The sequence below is a fragment of the Pan paniscus genome, chromosome 2 (assembly GCF_029289425.2).
Source record: "Pan paniscus chromosome 2, NHGRI_mPanPan1-v2.0_pri, whole genome shotgun sequence".
NCBI classification, from domain to species: Eukaryota; Metazoa; Chordata; class Mammalia; order Primates; family Hominidae; genus Pan; species Pan paniscus.
In genome coordinates, this window is record NC_085926.1 from 11,562,718 (window position 1) to 11,588,636 (window position 25,919).

At 46.9% G+C, this 25,919-nt stretch overlaps 1 protein-coding gene across 6 annotated transcripts in view; it reads right to left on the minus strand.

The window, feature by feature from the left end:
• Positions 1–25,919, minus strand: part of VGLL4 (vestigial like family member 4) — a 165,983-nt gene that overhangs the window by 12,796 nt on the left and 127,268 nt on the right. Inside the window, exon 1 of one of the 6 annotated variants that reach the window (XM_034955811.3) lies at positions 1–25,919. This exon is cut by the window's right edge and continues 7,484 nt beyond it. The exons of 4 other annotated variants lie outside the window; for them this stretch is intronic. In XM_034955811.3, the coding sequence (XP_034811702.1) occupies positions 1–2 (2 nt within the window). In that variant the 5' untranslated portion in view covers positions 3–25,919. One more of the 6 variants, XM_008951716.4, reaches the window with a different exon arrangement.

The following is a 25,919-nucleotide window of genomic DNA, read 5'->3' on the forward strand; positions in this document are numbered from 1 at the left end:
ATTTCCAGCTCATTTTCCTGGTTCCCGGAGCTTCAAGACAGACATTGTTTTCCAGGCCCGGCTCGCCCGGATGAATCACCTCCCGGCCACTGCTTCCCAGGCGTCATGTGCTCCCGGGGACGGCAGAAAACCGCACGCATCCTGCCCGGGAGATGGAAGTCGCCTCCGCTCCTGGTCAGGACTGTGCCCGAGAGAGCCCACGGCATCCCCGCAAACACCCAAAGGACTCTGAGTGGCTCCGTGCCAGGCCCATCAGAGCCGCTGAGGCTGCACGGCACCTGGCCCTGCCCCGGGCCTCATCCCCATCCTAGGCGGGCACTTCCACTGCCAGCTGCCCACGGAGAGAAAGATGGAAAGAGGAGGGAGGGAAAGAGAGGCCTACGACACTATCATCCAGGACAGAGCTTTCTGAGTACTGAAAGCCACACGCTCTCTAAGCTAAGAAACCAAGAATGTCCATAACATCTGGGGAAAAGTAAACCAGATTCCAAGCAGTGACATTGAGAGAATCCATCACGTGAAAGAAGTGCACTGCGTCTATTTGATACTCATTAAAATGAGTTTCCCACCCTCCAACAAACGTGCTCTGGGATGCTTAGCCCTTAGCCCCATCACCTGACGTTCTGAGCCTGCGCTGGGCTTCATTCACCGTGGACTGCCACAAGCTACACTGATCTGAGTCTGAGTTCCTCTGCCTGGGGAGGGGGTATGGGTACAAGACATTTTGAGGATACATTCTGGGGTCCCCAAAGGCCCCTGAGCACCATGGCATGGCAGGTGCTCCCACCCGGTGAAAGAGATGAGGCCCAGGGCAGCCTTGGGCCCTGGCCTCCCAAAAACCAACATCCTGAGGCGGCAAAGCAGCCCATCCCCATGCCAGGCGTTGCCTGGCAGGAGTAGAATGAAGGCTATGCAGAGACATCCCCCAAGCACCAGAGTCCAGGTGGAGACAAGAGATTCAAAGGAGGAGGGGCCGGCACAGGGCCAGTGAGTGGGCCGGGACACAGCCCCATCTCCAGCCCTTTCGTCCTCTCTCTCGCACCGCAGCAGTTACAGGAGAATCCGACCTCTGAGAACTGGCAGGACAGCCAGTCGTTCACACAGTCTTAACACATCATAATGAGACTGCTGGCTGGGCATGGTGACATGCACCTGTGGTCCCAGCTACTTGGAGGCTGAGGTGGGAGGATCACCTGGGCCCAGGAGGTGGAGGCTACAGTGAGCCATGGTCATGCCACTGCACTTTAGCCTGGGTGACAGAGCAAGACCCTGTCTTTAAATAAATAAGATTGCTAGCACATCTTTGATCTTAAAAAGCTTCCTCAGAAAACAGACTTAATGCCACTGAAGGGTGCCCTGAAACCTGGTTAAAGTGGTCAGCTGTATGCTCTGCTAATTTACTACAGCTTTTTAAATAATAAAATTTTACCTGAATAATATAGACAGAACTTCCTCCCAACCTTTACCTGCTGCCCCCTGGGGTTTCTGATGTGCACAGGGCAGGTCAGCACCATCCCAGTTTTACAGAAGAGATGACCAAGGTGGAGAAGATGAAGGCTTTGCCTAGACATGCCGCCCACCACAGACACCGGCCCTGTGGCATCAGCCGCTCAGGGTCGTCACACCAGGCCCACCAAGAGACTCTCCGTCACCTCCCAGCTCCATCCCAAGCTGCCAGGAGGCCTTTCCGACCCACCAGCACCATTTCCACCCACCTTCCTGCCCCAACTGCAGAGACACAGGAAAGGAGCAGTGCGGAGATGCCGGCCACCAAGGCCTGTCCCCAGACAATCCTGCCATGCTGGCTTTCTCAGTCAGTAAGCTCCTGAGGCACAGCTCCCAGGGGACCCCGGTCCCTGGCTGGACTGTGCACTCCCGGGAAGGCTGACACTGCAGCCCCCACGCCCTAATCTCCTTGGCTCCGCACGGGTGACCACATACCAGATGTTCTAATAACTGTCCGTAGAGTAAATGAATCATTAAGGTACACATAGTATGTGTGAGTCCAGTTAACAGCGTTTGTGGCAAATGACAAGGGAGTTAAGGAGATTTCAGAGAAAATGACTGGTGGCAAAGACTTTTCTCTGAAAAAGCAAAATTTAAGGAGCATTTAAATGTGGGGCATAAACAGTGGTGAGATGTCTTCTCCCTTCTAGTCCCTTCCTCCAACTTGTTGTCCACCTCACCTCCTCCCTGCTTCTAAATGTCCCCGAGCTCATCCAAAGCACCCCACAACACACACACAGGAGTGAACTCATCACCGTGGCTTCTCTCCCCTTGTGAGTGGGAGAATTCACTGCTTCCCAGCGAGCAACAAGGTGCCTGGGTGTGTCCCCAAGACATCCTGGTCAAGCTGCGTCACTCCTCTGTGCCAATTTTAGACGGGAAGTGAGGGAAGTGGTTGCAAAGGAAGGCCTGGGTGAAGACGATGTTTGCCGAGGTGGCGGAGGCTGAGGCAGAGACACCCTCCTAAGTACAAATGGCAAGAAGTGTGTCGTGGGCAGGAAAAAGCTGAGAAAATACCGGCATTCGGACTGTCCCAAAGACAGAGATGACCCTGAGGCTCCTGGCTTCAATAGCGGGGCCCATCCTCGCTGGCAGGGACACAGGGCAGAGACTGTCTCTGCCTTCTATGCGTCAGCAACTACTGCCATAGCTTAACATTGCTGAATAATTGAGAAAAAGCCACCAAAAAGTCAAGGGAATGAAACCCGAGTGCGAATGCCGCCGCAGCCAGCATCACTGCCACCACCATCCACCCACGTAACGTTTCCCCCATTAACTCTCCATAAAGGGGTCAGGTGCAGTGACTCACGCCTGTAATCCCAGTACTTTGGGAGGCCAACGTAGGTGGACTGCTTAGGCCCAGGAGTTCGAGACCAGCCTGGGCAACATGGCGAAACCCCGTCTCTACAAAAAATACAAAAATTAGCTGGGCATGGTAGCGCCTGTAATCCCAGCTACTCAGGAGGATGGCTGGAGCCCAGTAAGTTAAGGCTACAGTGAGCCATGACAGAGCCACTGCACTCCAGCCTGGGCAACAGGGTAAGACCCTGTCTCAGAAAATAAAAATAAAACACTCCCCACAAAGGTAGTGTCCCTCTTTTTGCTGGTTCAGATTTCAGAAATCAACTCCATGGACCCGGCAACACAGGACTCATTTGCTCCATCTATTGCGAGACAGCTGTGGCTTGCGGTCCCAGCGTGAGAAGCCTATTGGCTGGGCACAGTGGCTCACACCTGTAATCTCATCACTTTGGGAGGCCGAGGCCGGCAGATGGCTTTAGCCTAGGAATTCAAGACCAGCCTGGGAAACATGGCAAAACCCTGTCTCTACTAAAAATACAAAAATTATCTGGGCGTGGTGTCACGTACCTGCAGCCCCAGCTACTCTGGAGGCTGAGGTGGGAGGATCACCTGAGCCCAGGAGATGGAGGTTGCAGTGAGCTGAGATCTGCACCACTGTATTCCAGCCTGAGTGACAGAGTGAGACCCTGTCTCAAAAAAAAAGTTGGGGAATCTCTGAGTAAGTGATTGACGTTGAGTATCTTTATTATCATCAGCTCTCATTTATTGAAGGACATGCCCAATCATATGCTAGACCTCATCTTAGTAAATTCACTGCCCCACTGCAAAATAAGCATCATCTCCATTTTACAAATAAGTAAACTGAGCTTGAGAGAGGCTAAGTAACTTTTCTAAGTTTACAAAACTAGTACAACGATTCCAATATATATTGGACTGGCTCCAAAGCCTTTCCATTTTCCGGGAGGGAGGAAAATACAAAGACTCGTGTACCTACCACTCAGAACTAGCAAATGAAAATGTGCTCTCATATTTGCTTCGGGCCTTTTCTTTCCTCTGGCCATGATGAAAGCAGCAGAACATGCAGACGCATGAGGTCCCTGCTCCAGGCCCTCCTCAGTCCCATTCCCCTCTCTTCGTTCCCTGGGGCATCCTCTGTTTTGTATTTGGTGCCTCCTGCTACCTGACTGTCGTCCTCTTGCCACACGTGGGTGTGTCCGGAAGCACACATCCGTCGCATGCTTCACACTCCAGCATGCCAGCACACTGTATGTCTTGTTGTACAATCGTGTCTTTCCCTCATGTTGGTCTTGGAGCTCTACCCATGTTCCAACACAGAGACCTGGCTTATCCATGTTATTTGCCTGCTCTGTGGTATTCTTCCATACGAATACACCACTGCATATGTACCCGTTCCTTTATGGACCGGCGCCTGGGCACTCTTTGGTTTTTCCTTATGAAAATGGCCCCCGTAGGCCAGGCGCAGTGGCTCACACCTGTAATTCCAGCACTTTGGGAGGCCGAGACAGGTGGATCACCTGAGGTCAGGAGTTTGAGACCGGCCTGACCAACATGGCGAATCCCCCCTCTACTAAAAATACAAAAATTAGCTGGGCTTGGTGGTGGGTGCCTGTAATCCCAGCTACTCCAGAGGCTGAGGGAGGAGAATCGGCTGAACCCGGGAGGCGGAGGTTGCAGTGAGCCAAGATCGAGCCATTGCACTCCAACCTGGGTGACAGGGCAAGACTCCGTCTCAAGAAAGAAAGACAGACAGACAGAAAGAAAGAAAAGAAGAGAGAGAGAGAGAAAGACAGACAGACAGAAAGAAAGAGAGAGAGAGAAAGAAAGAAAGAAAGAAAGAAAGAGAAAGAAAGAGAAAGAAAATGGCCCCATAGTGCTTAAGTCCTCAGACATGTGTCCTGGTGCTGGGGACCAGGGCTTCTGACATTCTCTCAGGTCAGTATTTGCAGGTCATCCACCTTCGACTTCAACACATGTGACCAGAAACCTTCCCAAGGCGGCCATCCACTTTGCTGTCCCTCCGACGGCCATGGCTGACCGCTGCTGCTGCTGTGTATCCTCGGTGACATCCGGCCTTGGCAGCCTATGGATTTCTGCCATTCTCCTGGCATGAAATCACTCCTTCTTGTTGTTTTAATTTGCATTTCTTCAGTTACCAGCGCAGTTGAGCATCTTTTCATACACTTACTGACCATTCTACTTTATGCTGTGAACTGCCTTTAATTTCTGTAATGGGTTGAACTGTGTCCCCCTGAAAAGACATTGAAGTCCTAACCCCCTAGGTTCTCTGAATGTGAGCTTATCTGAAATAGGGTCTTTACCGAAGACCAAGTAAGCTGTGGTTATGAGGGCGTGCTCTAATCCAATGTGACTGGTGTCCTATTAGAAAACATTGGAAATCTGGATACAGTGACAGACACATACGGAGGGAAGAAGATGTGAAGACAGAGAGAAGACCATCATCAACAAGCCATGGAATGCCAGAGGCCACCAGCAGCTGAGAGAAAGGCCTGCACAGACGCTCCCCACAGCCCTCAGAAGCAGCCAGCCCTGCTGACACCTTGATCTCAGGCACCAGGAACGGTGAGACAATACGTTTTTCTTACCCTAAGCCACCCAGTTTGTGGCCCTGTGTTATGGCAGCCCTAGGAAACGAACACAATTCCCTAGGCCGTACCCACCCGCTGCCTTGCTTTACACGGCTTTAGATATTTGCCACACCCATGTTTCTTCTGCTTTATCTATGATCAACCTAAAAGTTTTTAAAGCTTCCTCTGGACATTTAAAGAGAGGTCCTGAGATCCACTGGGCCTTGGTCACCGTCCTGTATGCCTGTCATCCTGAGGCACTGCACGAGCACCGCACAATGACAGTCCAAACAGAGACCAGAGCTGGGGAGGCCAGGTCAGCCCAGACCTGCCAGTAAGAAGCTGAGAGTTCCAGAGGCTGGGAAGGGTAGGGAGAAGGTAGGGGCTGGAGAGATTTGCTAAAGGATACAAAATTACAGCCAGGTAGGAAGAGTAAGTTCCAGCACTATGGTCACCTAGACCACTGTAGGGGGACTGCAGTTAACAATAATACACTACACAGTTTCAAACAACATCCATATATTGGATGTTCCCAGCACAAAGAAACAATAAATGTTTGATGGAGGCTAACCACCCTGAGTTCATCCCTCTACATGACACATGTCGAAACTTCACTATGTACCCCATGAATATGTACAATTACTGTCAATTCAACTATATATATATGTGTGTGTGTGTATATATATGTGTATATATGTGTGTGTGTGTATATATGTGTGTGTGTGTATATGTGTGTGTGGGGGGGGGAGGTGTATATATATTTTAAAACCTGGAGGGCTAGCTGCCCCCAAATATGGTTCAGGAAGCCAGGAAAAAGAGCCCCATCTTACGCGCCTACATACAAAAGGGAAGAAGCTTGTCGGCCGAGTTACCATCCAAAACCCTTTTGGCTCGGTGGTGTTTGGGGAGGATGAAGGAATAAAGCTGCAGATCTTTTCATTACTCCTGCACCTCCTCCTCTCTCTTCTTCAACGCTCGTGCCAACCCCCCATTCCCACTTTACACCGAGGAAAAGTGGATTGAGAGGTGGAGGGATCTGCCTGGGGCCATGTGGCTGGCAGGTGGCAGAGTAGGGACTTGGGTCCTTGCTCCCCTGCTGCCAATGCCCGGAGGGTTTCAAAAGCAGCTCAGGTCTGTGGTGCGAGAAGGAAGGCGGCCGCACTGAGTGCTGTCAGAGCAAACGGGCGTCCATTCTGCTGCTCTCCTGTCAGTGTGGACTCTGTCTCTCTAACTGTGCCAAGGGTTTCCAGTCACTGTGCTCTCAAGAGTGACAGTCATTAAATCAGCATAGCCAGCATCTCCACGTGCTCCAGCCTTCGAGTTTCTTTTGACTCCCTCCAGCAGCTCAGCTGGAATGTGCATCGTGTGTGAGTCTGCCCCTCTCTCTCCTTGAGACTGGAAGGAGCTCCAAGGGCAAAGTGGGTCCCTCCTTTCCTTGGGCACAATCGGTCCTCAGATCTGTGCAAGGGACGGAAGACACTTGGGAAACCTGGCGGATCCAGAACCACAGTGTGCACTTACCCAGCGGCAGCCGCTTAAAGAAAGATCCCAGACACCAGCCTTAGGAGAGAAACTCTAAGTGATTTTAGTTAGAGACCTGTCGGAAACGCTGCTGCTGGTAGTCTCCATCTTTCCATTCTCCCTATGGTGGCCCAAAAAGCCAGGTGGCTGGTTTGGCTAGAATGAGGCGTAAAGTCAGAGCAAACAGGTTCTGAGTGAGTCTGGGGCCAACCCCTGCAACTTTCCCATATCCAGTTCCAGCATTCAGAGACCCTCTTCGCTTGGCAATGTGTGCAGGCTTTCCAGACCCGTTGCCTCTAGAGAGGCGGGACTCACGGAAATGCTGGCCAGCAGCGCGGAGCCCGTCCAGGTTGCCCAGATCCTCAGGTCACGTTTCTGAATAGCTCAACTCTATGTAAATAAGGTACCAGTTTTCTTTAACCAGAACTGTCTACATGTGTTTTCCATTATTAGCTTTAGTTTTTTAAGAAAAACTGATGTTTGAGAAACAGGTCATGGCTGAGAACATGACCGGTAAAGCATCTCACCTGCCCCCACGTTAGCAATTGTTGCCAGGGAAGTAGTTGTGAGAGCACAGCCAGTAGTGGATGCCCACCTGTGGCCGTGACCCCCAGAACTTAATTCAGATGGGGCAGGAATCCATGTGCATGCTAAGCACTGTTTACAGGCAAAACAGATGTGTCCCACATTAGAGTTTTCAAATGAATGGAGATGTTGCTGAGATTAATAAAATTGAAAAGAATTTAAAATTCATACTGCTGCTAATTTGTAGTTGTTTTTGTCATTATGTAATCTCTCAAGGAATATGTTAAAAATACAACCACTATCATATTTTTGACATTAAATAGAGTCCTTGTATCACAGAAGGGATGAAAAACACTCTATCTTTCCTTCCTCACTGAGCTGCAGTGTCTGAGGTGGACAAAACCCTGGGAGACACGGCCATCTCTGCACAGCAGCAGAGGCATCAGCATGTCGGCATCCTGCCTTGCCATCCTCCGGGGACTACTTGAGACAGCTGAGGCGAGGACTAGAGGGAGGGGTGAAGAAAAGGCATTTGACCACTAAGACCACCCAGTGCTAGTCAACCCAGACGTCCCGTTCTCCCTGCTGCTTCACTCCACCCCACACCCTCAATCTGACTCTGAGCTCCACTGGAAAGGCCTTTCCTGTGCTGGAAAAGTGGAGGGCAGGACCCACTGCCTCCGATGCCCGCCTCAGGAAGGCAGAGGGTGGAGAGAGAGCCCATCCACCAACTCAAGACTAGGAGAGAAGACACATTCCCTCTAGACACCCCTGGAGGGAAACGGGAACAGTGTCTGCTTGGTAGGCTGCTCAGAAGTGTCTGCAAGTCACTGTCTAGAACAGGGCCTGGCACACAACTATTTTATGAATGAGCCAACCGAAAACTAAACAAATTCTCAGGAGAAACCAGCAGCAACAGGTTAGAGTCAGACAGAGGAGCTCATGAAGCTGGGTGACCCAGGGCTGGGCCATCCATGGCCCTGGGGCTCCTGGGGAAACCCAAGGAGAACAGCCCTGGCCAGCGCCAACCCCCTAGAAACGAGTGGTCTGAGGAGACCTTCTGCCGTTCCCTCTCTCGTTCTTGCGGCTGGCACTGCCATCTTTCAAAATTTCAAATTCTTTTGAAGGCTCACTCTTAGTTTTTACTCCATATTATGCAGCAAATTGCTGGAAAATATTATAAAACTGTTTAGTGGCCAGGTGTGGTGGCTCACGCCTGTAATCTCAAGTTTGGGAGGCTGAGGCGGGCAGATCACTTGAGGCTAGGAGTTCAAGACCAGCCTGGCATGGTGAAACCCCATCTTTACAAAAAATACAAAAATTAGCCAAGTGTGGTGGTGCACGCCTGTAGTCCCAGCTACTCGGGAGGCTGAGGCAAGAGAATCGCTGGAATGTGGGAGGCAGAGGCTGCAGTGAGCCGAGATCATGCCACTGCACTCCAGCCTGGACAACAGAGCAAGACCCCACCCCCCAAAAAAACTGTACAGTGGAAAGATTGGATGCTTTGTCCAACTCAGGAGAACACCTCACACTAAAATGGTTTCAACAGGAGAGAGATGTGGAATCCCAGCCTCCCTCAAGAAGCACCACACAGCTGCTGCTTAAACACTATCCAGACAGCTGCCTACCTCCTTCCTAAAGGTTCTCCCTCCTAATGAATGAACTCTGCCTTCAAATACAATTCTTTGGTCCCAGGTCTGCTCTTTGGAAAAATTCAATGAATCTTTCTTCCTCGTCCAACTACTGAAAAGGACTTCTATGTCAACCTTGCCATGCCCAGAATTCTCCTTCAAATTACTCTGACACAAGACTCCTTATCCAACCTGTCACCCACGGGGCACACGCCACAAGTGAACATTCATATTTAAGAGGGTCACACTCCAGAAGCAGCCTAAGGAAATAGGGCACACAGGCAAGGACTCACTCCCTTCCATTTATCGTAGCACGTTTCTGAACGAAACACCAGCGTAGACAGTCTAATAAAAACTAACCTAAAGCATCAGGATTATTCCAAGACCTGCAGTCACCAGTACTATCCTTTCATCAAAACAACCCAAGATGCCAGTAGGCACTTCCACACCCATGTTGCAGTGTGGTCACATAAAAGTCTCCAATCCTTTTCTTCCCATTATTTCAGCTTTGTGACCCCATACTGGCTAAAGACCAGACATGAATGAGTGCGTGCAGGCATATGAGAGACAAACAATCAGACTTCCTTTCTGCGTCACGTGGTGTGTGGCAGTCTCCTCCTCCCCACACACCAGAGCATGGTCACAACTGCCTGAATGCCAGCCGCCTTCCCATGGTCCAGCCCTAAGGTTGGTAGGAACCAGTTCGAAATTATTTTGTGGACTTCTCCGTACTACAGGAAGACCTCTGGTTCAATAAATTTATTCAGCACTAAATAAAAATATCAAACCTGATTTTCCTCTTAAAGTTACCGATCTACCCTGACTGAACTCAGAAACTCTGCAAAAAAAAAAGTAATAATAATAAATAAACCCCAAAACTATTGAGCTAAATTATTATACACCCATTGAAAATTTGAGTTTTGAGTATACGAAGTGATTAAATGCTCATCTAGTAAGAGATTTTGAGGCATCTACTGTATATTTTCTTTTTTTTTTTTTTTTTTTTTTTGAGATGGAGTCTCGCTCTGTCACCCAGGCTGGAGTGCAGTGGCGTGATCTCTGCTCGTCGCAAGCTCCGCCTCCCAGGTTCACGCCATTCTCCTGCCTCAGCCTCCCAAGTAGCTGGGGCTACAAGCGCCCGCCACCACGCCCGGCTAATTTTTGTATTTTTAGTAGAGACGGGGTTTCATCGTGTTAGCCAGGATGGTCTCGATTTCCTGACCTCATGATCCGCCCGCGTCGGCCTCCCAAAGTGCTGGGATTACAGGCGTGAGCCACTGCGCCTGGCCTCTACTGTATATTCTTTAAAGTACTAATAGACCGTAAGGACCTTCCTCCTGAGAGCCAATCATGTAGTGTGTTAATTCTCAACATGAACTGCCTCTGAGCAACCAGGTAGTCAGGGCTACGCTCCATCTTTCCAAAACTAGGGGGAAAGGGTTGGCCAAGCTAACTTTCTAAAAAAAAAAAAAAAAAAAAAAAAAAAACCAGACTGCATTACAGAAACAAGATTTACATTACTTAAAGAAAAAATTATTTTGAGGACCTCCAGCTGCTTAGCAAGGCTACTGCTTTACTGACAATGGACACCCTAATGACAAATAAAGCAGAGTTCCCACGGGAAAAAAACAGTACTGAGAGCCTATTTCATTGATCTGAGTTATAAAACTGCATTTCTTTTAAAATAGTCTCATTTTCAAATTCTGCAAAAACTTCAGAACTAAGCTATCTCTGGAGCTTCACTGTAACATCACTCACATCTAGATGCAACCCCCTGGCTATAAAATCATATTTCACCCAGAAGTGTTTGTCTGTGGAGTGTGCAGTGTGGAAGACTGAAAAGAACGTGGGGGGAGTTCAATCATTCCATTCAACACTGAAGTGGCATCTCTTCCCCCAAACTCCTGAGTTGATGATTCAAATAATGCCTCCAGAGAATTCAGAAGCACCCTCCCCCCCAAGTTTCATGCACCCCAAGTTTCATGCACCTTTCCTTTGTACGAGGGCTTCCAAACCAGATGGTGACTCTTCACTACTCTTTGAATTAAATTAAAATTACCACCCCCGGTGGTCATCACGCATCACATCTGTCGATTATTAGGCACCAAATACTGTATTCCTGGAGCTCGGTCTGCCCTCCAAGCTGCCTGACTCTCCTTCACAGCCTCAGTCACCCCAGATGAGTATGGAATATAAAGGATTCACACACAATGGACTCATTAATGTTTATTCAGTTGACCTGAAGTTGGTCATCACAGTTTTTCATATTTTTTTACTATGGTAAAGTACTACATACATAAAATTCACCACTTTTCAGTGACAATAAGTACACTGGTATGTTGTGCCGCCAACCGCACTATCCGTCTCCAGAACTTTTTCCTCTTCCCAAACTCTGCACTCATTAAACACCAACCTCCCATTTCCTCCTTCTTGCAGCCGCTGGAACCACCATTCTACCTCCTAGGACTTTCACTACTCTAGGAACCTCATGTCAGTGGAATCATACAACATTTGTCTTTCCGTGACTGGCTTACACAAGGTGCATCTGTGTGGCAGCATGGGTCTGAATCTCCTTCCTTTTTAAGGCTGAGTAATATTCCATTGTGTGTACAGACCACATTTGGTTTCTCCATTCATCCAGTGATGAGCACTTGGGTTGTTTCCAACTTTTGGCTATTGTGAATAATGCTGCTATGAACATGGGTGTGCAAGTATCCGTTCAAGTCTCTGCTTTCAGTTATTTCGTGTGTGTACCTATAAGCAGAACTGCTGCATCATATGATAATTCTGTTTAATGTTCAACACATCATTGGTAGTAAAGGAGGTGGGAAGTATAGGATGCATCTTTCATTTAACGTTTGGCCCTCTCTACTAGAGAAAAATTAAAGGTTTCCAAAAGGATGGATCTTGTCCACAACAATAACTGAAATTGTAAGCCTTTGTGAAAACAGCCCAAGTGGTTCATGAGAGAAATGAATGTTCATGAATAATGTAAACACTGGACATAAAAGTTAAATCAACAAAGAATATTCACCACCCAGCTCACTAAATCCAGCAAACTTGGGCACACAAGGGGCCCACTGGAGTCAATGATGTTGGAATCAACAGTGAGCATTTCGGAGACTTATAAGCTACGTATTTGTGGTTCTCATTTCTCACTGTGAACCTTTAAAAATTGTTTCAAGTCATCAGAGCATGGCTAATGTTAACAGCAATACATATTGACCATTTGTATAACATTGGTGTACAGTGTTACAAAGTGCTTTGCATATACATTATGTTAACAGATCCTCTTCAATCTGCAACTCCTTTTTTTTTTTTTTTTTAAAGATAACTCTTTCTCTGTCGCCCTGGCTGGCATGCAGTGGCACGATCTCAGCTCACTGCAACCTCTGCCTCCTGGGTTCAAGTGATTCTCCTGCCTCAGCCTCCCAAGTAGTTAGGATTACAGGCATGCACCACCACGCCTAGCTAATTTTTATATTTTTAGTAGAGACGGGGTTTCACCATGTTGATCAGGCTGGCCTCAAACTCCTGACCTCAGGTGATCTGCCTGCCTCGGCCTCCTGAAGTTCTGAGATTACAGACGTGAGCCACCGTGCCCAGCCATGCAACTTCTCTTTAATGGGCCAGAAAGTGCATTTCTCGAATGATGAAACTAAAACCCGGAGGGTCCTCATCTGTGCAGGCAGGTGAGCATCCCTAGACACCCGGCCCTCAAGCAGTCACTTACTCCACTCTCCATTTTCAACCCAGCTTCATTCGGAACAAGGAGGGGACAAAAGGGTGGGAGGAGAGGCTGCTCTGTGGAATGACCGTACAAGTTACTAAGAGATGAAACAAAAGCATTCATTTTCTATTAAATGTGAAAGATCTCTCAATCTCTAATTGGTCCTGCACTCTAAGGCAACTTAGCAGGGACTCAAGTACAATTTCCATGGAGAGAAGTGGTCAAATAGCTGAGGTCAAACCCTCCAGACTCCAACTGCAGCCAAGTGCTTTTATTTCCCTTGTAATTTTCTTTAAGAATAAATGTTAAACCTAAAACATACCCCCTTTTGGAGGCGATCTTGGCAGCTGGACTGAGTGGGAAGAAAAAGCACCTTGTACTCCCCGAATCAGCAGCCAAACTATGCACCATTGTCTAGAGGCGGTCACATGACAGCCATCACCTGAAACTTGGTTACTTCCAATCCATGAAGGAAACAATCACTAGTGTGCCTTAACCCTTCCAGCTCCTGCAGGCAGCCATGCTGCAGCTGCTCTCAGCAGCCCTCTCTCCCATTCCAGTCCCCGCTTAGGAGAAACTGTGCATGGCACAAATCTGATTGGGACAAGGTGGCGTTTGGGGAGAAGGGAGGGACGAGAAGGAAAATCACTGCTGTCCCTTCTAAGCAAAGACTACTCTACCTCTCCCAGCACTTGCTGTCTCGCAGTTTAAATTAATTACAGCTGAAAATACAGGGTTGCCATCTGGTTTGAAAAAGCAAGGATAAGGGAATAAAATGAAAGGGTTCTTGGTACTAACCTCACTTTAATCATTGCCAAAGAGCATGAAGACAGCCCAGCGTCCTCCCACAAGAAAGCCTTGGGCCTCACAAACTTGGCAAGCAGTCTCAGGCACAAAACTGGATGGGCGGGCGCTTGTCAGAATAAAAGTCCTCCCTGAAAGGAGGGTTGCGAGGTAAGGGGCCTGCTTGCCCCCTGCACTGCAAGAAAAGTTTCCTATGGGTCCTGGGGTAGGTCAGGAACTCCTGGGAGGGTTTATTTATAGAGGGTGCCTTGCCAAAACGCTACACGCATCATTACAGTTCCATTTGGTGAGAAAATAGATTTGCTGTCAGAATTACAGCATGCGATTTCCTCTTTCTTTGTTTCTCCATCTTCCATAACATAAGGCTTTTATAAAACTTCAAAATAAGGCTAAAGAAAACACAGGAGAGGAAGGTTGCTGCAGAAGTGGAGACGCTCCGAAGGCAAGATGCATGCAACTCCACAGCAGGGCTGCAGCCGGCCCCTCAGAGAAGGAATGCCAGAAATCCCCTATTCTCTGCTGCAGCCGCAACTACAGTCTCACTCCTGCACTGTAGGAAGCAACTTCCTTCTGCCACCCTTCCACCAGCAGAACCCTAGGTGAGAGGCTTTTCTCTTAGGACTCAGGCTGCCACAGATGGTGACTCCAGGCACTGGAGAAGCAAAGGTGCCACAGCCATCCTAGGTTTGTCTTGGTGAACTTATAGGTGGGTGCAAGAAGTTGCTAAGTCTGCAGATGTCTTAGCCATACGCCAGCATCAAGTAGCCCAGAGAAGTGAAGCAGAAGATTTTCAGCCCAATTTAAATTTCCACCTGCCCACTACCTGAGTTCTTTTACACCCAGGTCAGTTTTGCAAACAAGACCCTGATATACCCAAGCCCAGCTGCTTTCAGAAAGTAACACCAATTGAAGCACCACGGTATTTATCAGAGTAAACTCTGATCAACCAGATATAGTACTTTATAAACCAGAGGTTCTAATTATAAAAGACAACATAAAAGCAGATTATGAAAATAGCATTTCTGTTCTGGTGAAAAACACATCTTCAACCCCAAAATGATGTGAAAATTGTCTTCCAAATCCTGCCCTGACAGAATCACTGTCTATAGCAACAGTGTCCATAACATTCCAAATCTCAGGAGTGTAACTTTCTAGTAAATGGTACATCTGTCAAGCCACAGGAAACATCTGGTAAAATGGTTAAATAAAAGCAGAATTTAAACTTTTCTGGTTTCAGAGCTTACTAATGGTACTCAACAAGAGACTATCAAATACTCTAAAAGCTCAATGTGACAGTGAAAAATATCCTGGAGGGGACCAGGTGAGAAAAACAGGACAAAAAAAGAAGACAACCCGGGAAGGAGTGGGCTGCAATCCCACTCTCGTCACGATGACGATGCTCCCATTCCAGGCGTGCCTCTGGGAGACAGTGGCCATAGCCCCCCTCAGCTCCGCCAAGGATGGGCACATTCCTGCCCATCACCATAGCAGAAACCTTCTCTGGCCTAGTTAAGTTCCTCTCTACCCAGGGCTGACTCCCCCAAGCATACTCATATCTCCCCAACGCACCCAACCCAGGAGGCCCTCAGGAGAGGTTTGGGGGGATGGACTGACGAAGTGATGACACACAAACAATAAGCTTCCCTCCGTTCCACGGCAGACGTGTATTAAACACATACAATCATTCTACCATCAAGACACACCCAGGCCAGGTGTTACACAATACATTTCAGTCCCTTCCAGAACATTTTACGAGGCTTTTCCATCAAATAAAAGATTTAATGATTTGGCCACATCCAAATTTTAAAAATCTATATTTCAAAAATACAGTAAATAATGCTGAAAAGCAAATAACATTACTTATTTTCCCCAACGCATTTGACAGAGCATCCTTAATATGAAGAGTTGTAACATATCAAGAGAAAGAAGATGAATACTCTAATTTACAAAAAAGACAAGGTGTAAACAACATCATGGTCACAGAAGAAGAAATGCAAACGGCCAATAAGGATATGAAAACATCATTTAAGTTCTCTAGTAGCAGAAAACAAACAAAAAAACACACAATAACAATGTTTCTCCCCGAGAAACTTGCAAATATTATATAAATGAATAAATGGTAGCAGTCACCTGTGGGAAGATGCCGAGAGAGAGACAGATGCATACAGCTGCTGGTGGGAACAGATCAGTAAACCATATAGAGTGAAGCTGGCAGAACACACCAACGAAAACAGACATGGAAGACCTCTGACCCAGAAATTCCACTTCTATAAAAGTGGGAATATATGAGATGGGAGGAAGGATGGAGATATTCGAAGTTCTGCAAATGACAGTAAAACAATGTAAACAACCCAAATATCTGTATTTGTTAAAAAGTTCTTTTGGTTACAAGCAACATAAAACAAACCTAGTTTAAGGAAAAAAGGGCAACTTACTGGAAAGATACTGTGATATTTCTTGGAAATGAAAAAATGCTGACCAACCAATCCTTGAAAAGAGAGAAAAAAAAAAAAATGAGGTGGCCCCAGGGATCCGGGCTTCAGGAGGCGGAAGGCGCCCATGGTGGGTCCATGTGCAGCCTCTCACCAGAGCCTGCCTTCTGCCCTCTCCCAGCACCCAGGGATCCACCACCACCACCACTGGCTCCAAGTGTCACAACTCGGTGACCTTCCTAGGTCCTATGTACATATCATCCTCCAATCACTGCTCCATTAAGGAGTTATTAACATCAAGTCAAAATCCCAAGAACACTTTTTATTATACATCAAATACGCTGCTAAAAACTAGAACATGCCCCAACACACACTTAAATGCTACCAGTTTTCACAGTCAAGAGACTTCACTGGGCTGGACACAGTGGCTCATGCCTGTTATCCTAGCACTTTGGGAGGCCGAGGCGGGCAGATCACTTGAGGTCAGGAGTTCGACACCACCCTGGCCAACATGGTGAAACCCGGTCTATTAAAAATACAAAAATTAGCCTCATGTGGTGGCGCATGCCTGTAGTCCCAGCTACTTAGGAGGCTGAGGCAGAACTGCTTGAACCTAGGAGGCAGAGGTTGCAGTGCACCGAGATTGCGCCACTGCACTCCAGCCTGGGTGGCAGATTGAGATTCCATCTTAAAAAAAAAAAAAAAAGAGAGAGAGAGAGAGGGAGAGAGACTTCAATGGAGCCTTGAATGAATTATTTATAAGTAAAAAATTGAGGGATCTCCCAAGAGAGAAATCTATTATGGTCTTGTTTCAGATTTGTAGGTTTAAGGAGAAAAAGGGACAGGGGAATGTTCCACCTCTGCCATGAATAAGATACTGGATTTTTTAAAAAAGTAAAACTGCTGGAATTGTTGGCTAGACAGAGATGAGCCTTTGGGGCAGGAAATCAAATTTTATGAAAAGGTGATTTATCTTAGAGCAGGCATGAGGTGTTTAATTTATTCCATGTATCTCGCCATCTTGCATTCCAAATCTTCTGCCTCCTCCAACAGCTCTCTTGCTTCCCTTGTCCCCTCTTTCTGAATGCACACTTCCCACCACAGAGGAACCACACATATCCTAAATCCCTCCTTTATCATATACAACGTCACCCCTCCCAGTGCTGATGGACAGGCGACCCCCTGCCGTTGGTCCCTGGGTGTTTCAAAGAGAGGCCCTGAGGAGCTGACACTCCAGAGCAGTCTCTGGGTCCCCTCTTCCCACGAAAGCCCCCAACCCTTCCCCCTGCAAAGTGGGACAACTCCTAGATTAAAGATTGCTAGAAAATACAATGACTAAGTGTAATGTGATTCATTACTGAATCTTGAATTAAAAAGAATGTAAAAGAATTTTTTAAAAAATCTTATAGTATAAAGGGCATTACTGAATATGAAAAGATGACGTGAGATCATATCATTGTCTGCACACATATGAAAGAAAGATAAAGCAAATACGGGCAAATCTTAACAACTGATGAATGCAGGGAAGGGTATGTGAGTGTTCACTGTGCTAGTCCTTCAGCGTTTCTGTAGGTCTGAACTTTCTCCAAAATAAAAAGTATCTATGGTGAGGAAACGGTGCAGGAAGGATAGAAAGAGGAGATTATCACCAAATTTGGCTGGAATATGTAGAATGATGTGATTTAAAGCACAGGTAATATGGTATACACTGCCCTCCATATCCTCAAGTTCTGCATCCACAGATTCAACCGATCATGGATGGAAAATGGAGTCAGGCCTCTGATGGTACAGACTTTTTTCTTGCTATTATTCCCTAAACAATACAGTATAACAACCATTTCTATAGCATTTACATTGTATTAGGTATAAGTAATCTAGAGGTGACTTAAGTATACGAGAGGATTTGCATAGGTTATCTGCAAATATTATGCCATTTTACATGAGGAACTTGAGCATCCTTAGATTTCTGTATCCTCGAGGGTCTTGGAACCAATCTCCCAAGGATATCCAGGGACGGCTGTATATGACAATCGCTTTGTCGGGAGCCCTCAAATAATCTTCCCCAAGAGTTGGCACAGGGATACCAGGAGGAGCCTGCGTGATGGAGAGAGGCCTGACATGCATGAAAAGATGCCACTGGCAACAAATATGTTAGTTTCAAATATTAGCCTCAAAATGAAAGTCACAAGGGAAGTTGGAGAATCCAAACTGCTTGCCCTGAATTGCACGAGACCTGCTTCTCACACAGACAACAAACTCTGTGTAGCTTGCCGAAAGTCGAGAAATAATAGCAGGGATTTAAATAAATTATTTTGAAATTAAACCATGGCTAGTAGCCAAAGAGACTTTCAAGGCAAGGCCGAGGAGGCCGTCTTCTGAGTAATAATACTGGGAGAGGGAGTTTGGGAGCAGATCACAAAGTCCTTGATGGTCATCCTAAAGGAACTGTGTCTTATTTCACAGTCCAAAGGGGGCCAGAGCCACAATCCAGTGATAAACTCAGCAAAGTCCTCCAATGAGGTTCTAGAGGAATCCCTGCCGATGAAGGAGCTGCATGGCTCAGGCACCTTTCAGCAATGCCTCCCCTACCAAGCGTTGCCATGGTAGACAGTCAGCTTCTAGGGGACATGGAGTGTCTGTGTTTCTATCACTGGACGTAACTTGCTCAAAAGCCAACGGCCTAAGACAAAATGATGTGGTGTCATTCAAAACCAACACACAGAGGATGACAGCTATTAGTGATACAAGCACAAAGCTGTCACACAAAAATAAAATAAACGCAACAACAAATCTACTAGAAAACAGCCGAAAAACACTTTGGCTTTGAGGACTTTTTGGAAAAATTTGAAAAATACCAGAACTGGTACATACTTGGGCCGAGATGTGTTTGCTTTTCTAGCAGAGTATGAGCAAATCTGCACTTTGGGTCAATTTCCACCCAAAAGAAATGTCTGGTCATCTCTCTGCCCTGTGAGACTCAACCCAAATGCACTGAATTCCTCACTTTCATATACCTCACTTTATGTTCACACTTGGACTGGAGCCAGATGCATAAGCAAGAAATACAGAGGAGTGAAAAAAATCATTTCATCCACACAAGAAACCTGGGGGGCTTCTTACTGAGAGTCAACACCGGGATGAGATCACGTGCCGTGAAAGAAGCATCACGGGCAGGGCTGGTGCTACCGACTGAACTTCGTGCGTGTGTGCGTTTTCGTTTTCTGTTTTCAAGAGCTTAGCAGGGAAAGGAGAGCGGTGGGGCTCTGTTCTGGCACATGTGGAAGTAAACATCGAGGCTACAAGGGAGAAAATGGAAGTATACTAAGTGGTGCCACTCAGGGTTTATATGGGTTTAAAAGTGATTCTTAACATCTGTCCCAAAGGGAAGAGTGTTTCCACACAGCTCTCCTCGTGACTCCTTTTTCATTCATACATTTACTCAGCACCTAGTTGGTGTCAGGCACCAGGAGGGTATAGTGCTACAGACCTGAGCAAATTCAGCCCCTGGTCTGGTGGAACTTGTAGACCAGGGAAGGGGACAGACAGCTGGACACCCAATTGTAGCAGAGTGTCATCATTTTACACAAAGTAGTATTCACCTTGAAGCAGGAGGAAGTGCCACTTGCCAGAGGAGGTGGCTTTCAGAACCACACTGGAGGATGAAGTGAGTGTGCAGGCCCCCAGTTGGGCTGCAGCCCAGGGGGTCCTACAGGCAGACGCCCATGGAGATGGGCCTTGGCAGTGTCACCCTGTGGCGGACTGGGAGCCATGGAAGGATTCCAAGCAGAGATGAATACTTCAGAAACCACCTTCTGACACTCGAGCACCAGTAAGACCAGCCAGGAGGGCACTGCCGTGCAAACGGGGGGCTAAACTATAGCCCCAGCCAGGGCCTACTGGGAAGTTAGCAGGCTGATCCACAGGCAATGACAGGAGGAAGGAGGAGGCAACGTCCCAGACAAATGGAAAGAGAGTTGTATCAGTCATGAATAGGGGGACAGAAGGCAAGGAGTAGACTTGGTGAAATGCTGGAAGAACAACGGAGCAGCTGATGCCAATTCCAGTGAGGCGGTGCTGAATTTAGGGCACACATACAACACCCAGTGACAGGGTGGATCTGTGGGGTGTGAAGGCTTGGTCTAGGCTAGAGGTAAAGATGTGGGACTCAACCTATTGTGGCAAGTCCAGCCACGGGTTCATGTGTGACTTGGTTAGAAGGGTCTGTGCAGGCAGAATGCCAGAGCCCTGGAGAATACCAATAACAACGAGTCTCTGGAAGATCCTGAGGAGTGGCCACAGAGGTGGGAGGGGACCAAAGAAAGCCAGAAAAGGGCCACAGGAAGCAGGGGAGGAGAGCCCTTCAGGGAAGAGGAAATCAAATAAGACAAGGGACTGCACTCTTTCCTGAACCTGGCAACCAGTAGGTCACTCCTGAATGCAGGGAGAGGATTCAACGGAATTGTTGGTATGGATAACAGCACTGGACTAGGGAGTGGATATAAAAGAACAGGTGATCTCTCTAGAAATAGCTATGGAGGCGGGGAGAGGTAGGGATGGAAGATAAGCAGGCACAGGGTCAAAGGAGGACAGAACCTCAAGTTTCCTCAATTTCTATGGCCTCAGTGAATTTCTCTGAAAGCCCCAAGCATTAAAGATGGCACCCAGCAGCCCCAAGTCATGGAATTAAACACCATTTCATGTTCATACTTAAGCTTTACAGCACCAGAGCTTTGCAAGTCTGAAAGTTTGTGATAAGAGAATTTTGGAACCAAATAAAATGCTCCTTTTGTTAGGCAATATTTATGGGGCAAGTATGCTCCAAGGAATATTAAAAATAGGTCTTATGAAAAGGGGATGAAGGATTCTGTCTTAGCGTGAGCTGCCATAACAAAATACTGTGGACTTCGTGACTTAAACAGACGTTTGTTTTCTCACAGTCCTGAAGGCTGGCAGCCTGAGATTCGGACGCCAGCATGGTTGGTGACTGGTGAGGGCGCTTTTCCCGGCCTAGAGACAGCCGCCTTCTTGCTGTGTCCTTATGTGGTGGGGAGAGAGCGAGCAAGATCGCTGTTTCTTCTTATAAGGGCACTAATCCTAACAGACCAGAGCCTGCCCTCATGACCTCATGAAACCCTCATCACCTCCCAAAGGCTTCATCTCTAAAGAGCATCACATCGGGGGTTGAGGCTTCAACACGTGAATTTTGAAGGGACACCACTCAGTCCATAACAGATTCAATGGCCAATTCCATTTGAGAAACTCGGCTAAACAGTGTTTCTGTGCATAAGACTTCTCAAAGCCTGAAAGGTGCTAACATGCAGGAGCAGACCTGGGAGACTGAGTTTGGGACCGCCGAACTTTGACCAGGGAACACTTCCGTTTCCCTTAGAGCATCTTGAGAGAAGAGTGTTTTGAGACAGTCTGAGCAGTGGCGAGGGGTGTCACTCCAGTTGTCGGATGCAGCTGAGGAAATGACTCCTAACAAGCTAGAAAACTCATAACCATCCCTAGTTGGGTTCAATGACATGGAAATTTAGGGATGCAGCAAGATTTCAGTTCTCAGATGTGCTTCTACATTGACCTGACATAATAGGAGTTGGTTTGTCCTTTCTACTTGGCCTTGACCCAGTTTCTGGAGCTTGTTTCTATGTAGATTCATTAGCTGCATTATTCTTAGGTCTCTTCAAGAAGAAAGGCAAGAGGTAGTATAAGAAGTTGGAGGAGAGGGCAGTAGCAACAGTTGCTTCCTTCTATTCTGCAGTATGTGTTGCCTCTGCTGGGGCTGGAAGGCTTGGATCCAGAACTCAGATCCCTTGTCTGGCACAGTTTCTAGCTACTGCCAGACCCAGAACATTACTGCAACATTAAGCCCTCTAATTATGCTTTGGAGACAATCTGTGAAGAAATTTCAAAATGAAGTGTGTGTGTGTGTGTGTGTGTGTGTGTGTGTGTGTGTGTGTGTTTTAACCCAGAGAAACAGCAAAATGGAGAGACAGCAAGACCTGCCATTTAAGTAAAAACTACACCAGATACAGAATGTGGAGCTTGTAAACCACCTTGCTATGTTCCAGCTGCCATGTGACACAGGCAAATAATTGCTTTATCAGCAAGAAATTAGAGGAAAATAAAAGAACCATCAATAGCCACACCTAGCCAAATTTGTTAGCATTTCTCTTCCCAGTCTTCAATCAAATCTATTAATGTAGATTTGGGACAGCACTTCATATACATTCAGGACAAACTGGTTTTGTGTCACAGTAGGAGGTCTATGAAGGTCACAGGCAATGTCGAGGTTAATCCTCTAGCTACGGATAAAAACAGCTGCTACATATGTGCCCACAGCAGAAGCATCTTCGTGAAGACAGCATTCCAAAAAGCACACTCAGAGGATCAGGAAAACAGCAGAATCCTGGGTTGTTTTGTTTCCTTACATTTTGAATACACTTGCATCATGTTAAAAGGTGACTCTGCACAGACCAATGCACATTCTGTCACATACCCCAAATGTCCTCTAATAGGCGTTCCTCTTTGAGAAAAAAGTCCTTTCAAGGTTTTCGTCCCACTTTTATAAACTTCATGGCACAGATCAGAACCACAGAGGCTAAAGCCTAAGTCCCCAGTGCAGCCTGGAACAGCCTTTGTTCTGCTTCTCTGACTCCTGTCCCCCCTTGGCATTTCTTCATTCTGTGTCGTCGTTTGGCCAGAAAAAATGCCAGCAGCAAGATGGGGAACTGCCTTCCCAGCTCTCTGCGAAGACTCTTAAGGCAGAAGCGAGGCCTGCTGGGAGAAGGCTGATGTCAGCTCTTAAGAGCACAGCTCCCTGCTCGGATAAGGAGGCCTTTGTTTTCAGCTCAACTGTGAAAATGAGAAAATGCCTCTAGCCTGACAAACAAGAAACCCACACAACACAGGTCAGGCCTGTGACCTTTACTTAAAGGTACCACACTCCATTAGCAAAACACTTCCAGGGAATCTGCAGATGCAAGAGTGGCCCTCAGAGAAGAGCAGCTCTGCTTCCACCTCAGGAAGGCAGGTTACAACCCTGAAGCAAACCTCACAGAGAATCAGTTCCTAGGTGATGATACTCCCTAATGGGAATGGAAACACACACAACTGATACACATGGGGCAAAGTGGAGGGGGGTGCTAAGAAAATTAAAAATCCCGATGTAACAACAATATTGCAGTTTCCACATTAGTAATTTAGGACAACTACATTTATGACCATAAAATATCCTCTTAAATCCCCAGAATGCCTTTGGGAATACTTGTAAGATAGAGTATGAAAGTAAAGAATATAGAATTTCAGCACTGACCCTACCAAGTTTAGACTATGCCAAGGAGGCGTGGCAGAAAGAAAGAGCAGATAGTTTGAAGGATTCCATTCCATAGGCTTTGATTTATGAAATCTAGAGGGGAAAAAAAGACATGTCTTCAAATACTTAAAGCAAATTATAAAATGCTCCAGTTTGAATCCTTTAGGCTAAGGTTACTATTGGCTTGGGCCACTAACTTAAAATTGGGCCACAGATTTTAAACAAGAATTAAAACAATCTAAAAAGCAGCTTCCCAAGCATAAAGAAAACCCTTGTTTGTTCCTGTGGGATTCTCACCTGTACAAAGACTCATTTCAGGCCTCTTGGGGGCAGCTGGACAGCACTCCCCCTTCCACAATCCCTGAGGGAACCCTGGTGAGGCTGTGGGGATCTGGAGTGTGCCGAACTACTAACGTCCCGGGGCCTCCACCCCTTTACTTCCCTCCATCCTCCTTTGTGTGTGCTAAAATGAACAGTCCCCACCTCCCAAATATCCTCAGTAGTGTGTGGTTTGAGAGTGCTTAGGCTGCATCGTCCCAAACTATCAGGCATTAGGGTCCAGTATCGAATGATTCATCGCAGTTGGATATGTGTGCTATTAACATAAATATCCCATGGTGGCTGAGAGCACTGGCTCTAGGATCACACAGCCTGAGTTTTGAATCCTGGCTCTGGTACTTACCAGAGTGTGTGACCCTGAACAAGTTACAGAACTTTCAGTGTTACCATCTGTAAAGGAGGGATAACGATAGTCTCCGCCTCATAGAACTGTGAGGATAAAACGATCGTGCCCATGAAGTACGCAGCACAGTGCCAGCGCACAAGGGCTCACGAGTTGCTGTTATTAACAAGCCCTGAAGAAAAGCCCTCCCAATTCTCTGGATGCTGAGAATCAGGACCTATCATCATTCTCCATGATGAAAAGTTCACCTCTCTCTAAAGCTTATGTAGACATGAACACAATAACTTGTTTTGCCTATAAATACACATTACTGTTTACAACATCCCAGTTGCTAGCAGGGTCAAGGGACTAAAATAACCTCAGCTTTTCAATTTCCTCTGGGTTCAGTTTTAACCTGAAATGAGGAATTGCTTCCTTCACTCTCATGGAATTTGTGAATAGTCTCTTGGTAACTGGTCCATATACATCCAAACTAAAGGCTCTAAAGACATAGAAGCAACAGCTGCCAAAGAGGGTATGATCATGTTGCCAAAGATTTTACGTCCAGATACCAAAAACTACAGATACTGCAGAACATTTGAGGTCTCATATATATAATCAACTCTTCTGCAAAAAATAAAGAAAATCCAGGGAAAACCCCCAATCCCATTTTAGCCAATCATCAATTTCTTCTTCTTACTGAGTTCCTATTATATGCCCAGCACCTGATTTCAAAGGCTTTCTCCAACCTTTTGTTAAGCTGAATGAATTCGTGGTTTTGAGTTTGTTTTTCCCTCTTTTTCTATTCACCCCTATGGTGAGAAAAGTAAAGTGACAGGGCCAGGAAAAAACAAAACAAAACAAAACACCAGATGAACAATGAAGGATGAAAGGACAATGCAAGCAAAGGAAGAGGGAGGGAAGAGGAGGAAGAGGAGCTGCAACAGGAACCGGAGAGCCCAAGCCTGGAATATACACTCAAGGGCAGACCAGAATCGGGACATCGGACTCCAGCAAACACTTCAAAGGAAGCGTCATAGAAGCAAAGACAACAAGGGGCCCATCTCACACCAGGACGGTGTTTCAAAGGCCCCCCCATCAGCGAGGGGAGGCTGCGTTTTCTTTCACTGGGCCCTTCCTCGTTCATTATGGGTTGCTCAGTGGGTCTGTGGCAAACACAGCTGGATGGAGCACAAGGCTAGTGACCATGGCTTTGATCCCAGTGTGAGCCTAGGGGCTCTGCCCTATTCTGTGGCCGGGGGCAAATACACTGTAAATATATACTGCTGATCAAAGAGAGGATGCCTGCTCCAACGGGAACGTGGGCTCAAACAGCACTTCCCCTAGAGACAGGGTCCAATTCAAGTCAACATAAAATTATTTAGCACCTAACACATGCCAGACATTGGACTGGTCAAGTGTCATCTTAAATACATGATGCGCACCTCTAAAGCTGCATGTAATTCCCCAGGTGGGATGTAGCTAACACATGCCAGACATTGGACTGGTCAAGTGTCATCTTAAACACATGATGCGCACCTCTAAAGCTGCATGTAATTCCCCAGGTGGGATGTAGCTACGGCATCATCAAATGATCACTGGTGTTGGTGTCACACACAGCAGGGTTAACCCCAGCTGCCAACAACTTAGACACATCATCCTCTCACAACCTCAATTTTTGCTTTTATAAAATCAATCTGATATAGACAAAAAGACAGAGATAGACAGATAGATGTAGAAATGTGCTTACCTAGTTTAAAGGGTCACAATTATTGTGAGGGTTAAATGAGATAATATATTTCAAGTGTCCAACACACGGCCAGTCCGAAGTAAGCACTCAATAAATGTTCCCTTCCTCACAGGTGACACATCCCACTCTAAGTCTA